Genomic DNA, 5,703 nt, shown 5'->3' with positions numbered 1-5,703 from the left:
AATGATCCTCCTCCGTTCAGTTCAAGATCTACAGTGGAAACCAAAAATCTCAAACTTGACAATGAAGTTGCTCTTGATCCATTAGAAGGAAATAATACATTCTATGAGTGAGATCCTGAGAAACGAATTGCAATATGGGAATATCCCTGTGATAAACAAGATGATGTTAGGAGAGAATATGTTGCTATGGGACCATATCTACCCATTTATGAATATCCACTTGTTGATTTTAAGCATCAAAAGCGCGGTTTTCAATCTTCTTGGTTCGTAATGGCTCAAGTTTTCTAAAGTAAAAGAAAGTGCATTTTGTTTTCCCTGTTATCTTTTTTATATTCCTTCATCACATCATAAAAAATTTACAGTTGAAGGATTCAAGAATTGAAAAAGAGTGAATTGAAAAACATGTCCATTGAAAAGACATGTAGGGGATTGCAATTCACTACATGGTACTGCTATGAAAAAATGGGAGGGCTTGAAAAATGTATCTCAACATATTGATGGAAGGATGAATATACAATCAAAAAATATTATAAAAAAAAAAAAACAATTGGTCAAATTTCAAGGAGAATTGTGCAAAGAAATTGGTCATATTATATTAGATAAAGCTACTAAAAATGCCAAGTATACATCACAGTCAATTCAACAGGAGATACTAAAAATTATTGTAGATCTTGTGCGAAGTAAAATTCGTGATGAAATTGGGTGATGCTAAATTTTGTATTCTTGTTGATGAAGCAGTTGATGAATCTCATAGATCACAAATGGCTATTTTTTTGCGGTACACAGATTGTGACGGGTTTGTTAGAGAGAGATTTTTTTGAATTTGTTGGTGTTGATGACACTAGTTCCTTGACTTTGAAAACACATATATTTAACATCTTGACACAACATAAGCTTTTGATTGAAAATATGTGAGGTCAATGATACGAAGGTGCTAGAAATATGCAGGGAGAATGGAATGGGTTACAAGCATTATTCCTCAAAGATTGTCTGTTTTCATGTTATATTCATTGTTTTGCTCACCGATTGCAACCTACTTTAGTTGGAGCAGCTAAAGTGGTATCAGATGTATGGCTTTTTTTTTTCAAATTGAGTTCAATTGTCAATTTTGTGGGTTCTTCTTCTGTGATACCCCTGTCCCACATGGAAAAAATGAAGGATTTAAAATGAGTTTATAATGGGATACAATGGACTTATATAACAACTTGGGTTAATCATTTTCGTAAAATCGAGGATGAATACGAAGTAGTTGCTATAGGAGCTCATTGTGTACAGTCGCACAGGAGGGCCTGGGTCAGGGTGTGACAGAATGGTATCAAAGACGGTCACCAGCCGGCAGACCCTGGAAAATAAGTGTTATGTGGGGCAAAGTTCTACGTGTTTGGGAGCCACCTCTTGAACCTACGGGGCAAAGTGCTGCATGACGGGAGCCACCTCTTGAACCTGTAGGAGTCATCTCTAGATTCTCGGTGCTGGTGGATCGAAGGTCAGGTCACGATGAAGATGCGCGTTATGAAGGAGGGGTGATTGTGATACCCCTGTCCCATATGGAAAAAATGAAGGATTTAAAATGAGTTTATAATGGGCTACAATGGACTTCTATAGCAACTTGGGTTAATCATTTTCGTAAAAGCGAAGACGCATACGAAGTAGTTGCTATAGGGGTCCATTTTGTGCAGTCGCGCAGGCACGAGCCTGAGCCCGAGGCGTGACATCTTCAAAGAGGCATTCTCAATTGAAATCAATTCAAGAAGATGAAATCATTGATTTGATAAAATCTGGAAAGCTTGGGACTGGAACTGGAGTTAATCAAGCTAGTACTTTGAAACGATCCGCATCTACTCGTTGGAGTTCACATTACACATCTGTTATCCGGGTTATTGAATTATTTGGTTCAATTTGTACACTTCTTGAAGATCTCATGGGGGGAAAGTTGACCTTTAGCATATATGCGGAGGCTAAAGGTTTGCTTAAAGTGATGATGACATTTGATTTTGTGTTTATCTTATTTTTGATGCATAGAGTTTTGGAAACATCTGATGTGTTGTGCCAAGAATTGCAACGAAAAAATCAAGACATTTTGAATGCAATGAGTTTAGTCGCTACTACAAAATTGCTTTTCCAGAAAATGCGAGATGATGAATGGGAAGATTTTATGTGGAGTGTGAATAATTTTTGTGATACTCATGACATTGCAGTGCCTGATTTGACTGATCGTTATAATGAAAGTACTAAGCATTCTTGTGAGCAGAAAAATCATTTTACAGTGGAGGAATACTATCATTTTCATGTATTCAATGTTGTGATTGACAAACAGTTGATGGAGTTGAATACAAGATTTACCGAGAAATCAATAGAGCTTCTTACTCTGTGTGAAGCCTTGAATCATAGTGATGGTTTCAAATCATTCTCTGAAAGGGATATTTATTCTTTAATTGATAAATTCTATCCCAATGATTTTTTCAAAGATGACATGAAGCATTTGAAGACTCAATTGGACCATTACAAGCTTGATTTATTTGAGGATCCGAGGTTTAAAGATGTTGATTATCTTCCTAAATTATGCCGACTGCTAGTTGAAAATAAAGAAGTCAAAGATTTATTTCGTTATTGATAGGTTGATTCATCTGGTCTTGACTCTTTCAGTTTCAATGGCTACAACAGAGCGAGCATTTTCAGGGATGAAACTTCTCACAACACCACTTCGCAACAAAATGGAGCAAGAATATTTAAACAATGCAATGGTTTTGTATATTAAGAAAGAGATACTTCGTGAGATTGATATAGAGTACATAATTGATAGGTTTGATATCTTGAAATATCGAAGGTTGCAACTAAAGTAATATTTTATTTAAGTTACATCTCTTTTGGCATAAATTGTAATTTTTTCGTTTATGCATACACTATCATTATTAACGTTTGAACTTTTGAATAATATTTATCCAGATTTTGATGATTTTATGAAGAGAAACTTGTGGTTTTCACTTCGATTTTTATGTTATGTTGAAAATTTTGTAGTGATTTCTAAATTAAAATTTTAATTTACCAGCGCCCCCCCCCCCCCCCCCCCCCCCCCCCCCGCGTACAAGTTCGATTCCTATGGAGGGCAAAAACTCCTCCAGCCAGGTGGGAAGAAGACCATGAGTATGGTCGTGGGACCCCAGAGCTGAGGCCAGATGGACCAGAGGCAGAGGGACGCACCCGGTCCATTACAAACCATGTGTGTACAAAAAAGTTATAGGGAGTGTAGTGACATTCTTTGTACTGTATGTTGATGATATCCTCCTAATTGGAAATGATGCGGGGTTATTGCAATCAACTAAAATGTGGTTGGAAATGAAATTATCCATGAAAGATATGGGTGAAACATCCTATGTATTGAGAATAAAAATCAATATAGATAGATCAAAGAGGATGTTGGGGAACACCCAAGCGACATATATTGATACCGTACTAAATAGATTCTCTATGGAAGTGTCCAAGAGAGGATATTTACCAATGTATCATGATGTTAATCTATTTAAAGTAATTCCCAAGACTGATGAAGAGATATAGATGATGACACGTGTTTCTTATGTGTCAGCCATTGGTAGTATCTACATGCACTGATGTAACCTATGGTCTAAGTGTTATGAGCCGCTATTAGGCAAACCCTAGTCCAATACATTGAAAATCCATGAAGGTTATTCTTACGTACTTGAGAAGTACCAAAATATTTTTAATGGTTTATGGGGGTGGAGAATTAAAATTGGAGGGCTTTAATGATTCTAGATTCCAATGTGATGAAGATGATTCTAAATCGACATATGATTTTGTATTCATACTCAATGGTGCTGCTGTATTTTGGAAGAGTTCCAAGAAAGACACCGTTGCGAATTTTACCATTGAGAACGAATACATTGCAGCGTCTGCTACAGCCAAGGAGGCAGTTTGAATGAAGAATTTTGTCCAAGAATTGGGTGTTGTTCCTAATGGAGTTTATTCAGTCCCGATGTAATGCGACAACACTGGTGTCGTTGTACAAGCAAAGGATCCAAGGTCTCGTCAATTATCCAAGCAAGACACCGTTGTGAATTCTACCACTGAGACCGAATACATTGCAGCATCTGCTGCAGCCAAGGAGGAAGTTTGAATGAGGAATTTTGTCCATGGGTGTTTTTCCTAATGGAGTTGATTCAGTCCCGGTGTAATGCGACAAAATTGGTGACGTTGCACAAGAAAAGAAACCAAGGTTTCGTCAGTGATTCAAACATATACTCATGAAATTCCACACCATCCAGGAGATTGTGGCAAGAGAAGATATATGAGTCAAGAGAGTTGCCTCTGCGAATAACGTTGTTAATCAACTTACAAAGCCCTTTCCAGGACCATTGTTTGAGAAGCATCGCGAAGTAATGTGATTAAAATTTACGAGTAGTTGGCTCTATGGCAAGTGAGAGATTGTTAGAGTAGATGTCCTGTAAGCCAAGTTGGTTGGAGATTTTATTGACTCAAATGTAATAAAAAAAATTACTTTAATATAATTACGTTTTAATTATTTTGGCATTTTACTTATCTGTATACTCATGCAAACTGTATTGATAATGATCTTGAATATACTATAGTAAATAAATATGAGATTGTACATGTGGTAACGATCATTAAACACATATTTTAATTATTTTATATTATAAAGTAAGTTCATAGTCGATTGGACTGTCTGAAACGACCCTAACTCTAATTTAAATAATAATTAAATAAAAATGCGGATTTTAAGAAAATTTTTGACATGACCTATCTATTTATATTTAAACCCGCTTGTCACAGACAGCAACTAAAAAAACCAATAATACTAAATATACTAGACCGATAAATGAACGAGAACCAAAAAAAAAGATTCGACATTCCAAATGTCAAAAGATTAAGCAATTACATATTTACACGCCCACAAATAATTCTAGAAATATTTACAATAACATTTATACAAACAACAACATGAAAGACTTTAAACTTTCTAAAGTAAGCTTTTGTGGGAGACTAGCATAAGTCGGAGGGATGTGTCGTGCCCGCATCGCAGTACACTCGATAGTCATGCCTTTCGATATCTACAATAAATTAACCTGCACCAAATAGATGTAGTGAGCCTAGAGTCCCAACAAGATTATGGGAGAAATAACGAGTACTACATTAATACATGCACACGCAGATTAAAAATAGTTTGTAATAAAAATATTTTTGTGCCCTTAACTTAAGCAAAATATTTTTATAAAGGATGTGAACATGAATGGAACATATGCATGGCTAAGTCGAATATAATCAATGTAACTGCATAAACTGCACTGAAACATGGTCATAAATGTATTGTACTTAGATCCTTCAATTGTGACTATGTGGTTTCGATCTCGATCATGGCTGCAGTCCACTATGCCGCAAGGAAGTTAGGATATTTTCCAACTCGTCTTGCCCTGTGGGTGGTAAGGGAAGCCAAGATTTCTCTCAACTCATCCAAACCCATGAATTTTGGTAAGGGAAGCCAATACGTCTCCTAGCTCGTCCAAACACATGCTTTACTGTGGTTACAAACATCTCACTTTGTTCATAAAAATATTTTCTTTCATTCTTGATTCAGGGACTTAGCATGCATATGTACATATAACTTACATGTAAATATTAACTCGATGATCATGCAAATGACTCACACATGGATGATCGGGATGGTGATGT

The 5,703-nt window shown here is 36.2% G+C and overlaps 1 protein-coding gene across 1 annotated transcript; it reads left to right on the top strand.

Annotated features, from left to right (window-relative positions):
• The first annotated feature begins 1,921 nt into the window (after positions 1-1,921).
• On the top strand, positions 1,922-2,614 carry LOC140878738 (uncharacterized). Its single transcript, XM_073282353.1, has one exon. The coding sequence runs from the start codon at positions 1,922-1,924 to the stop codon at positions 2,612-2,614; it is 693 nt and encodes a 230-aa protein (XP_073138454.1).
• Positions 2,615-5,703: the final 3,089 nt, after the last annotated feature.

Source organism: Henckelia pumila, chromosome 2 (genome assembly GCF_033568475.1).
Source record: "Henckelia pumila isolate YLH828 chromosome 2, ASM3356847v2, whole genome shotgun sequence".
NCBI classification, from domain to species: domain Eukaryota; kingdom Viridiplantae; phylum Streptophyta; class Magnoliopsida; order Lamiales; family Gesneriaceae; genus Henckelia; species Henckelia pumila.
The sequence above is the reverse complement of the archived record's forward strand: the minus strand, read 5'-3'. Positions and strand labels throughout refer to the sequence as shown.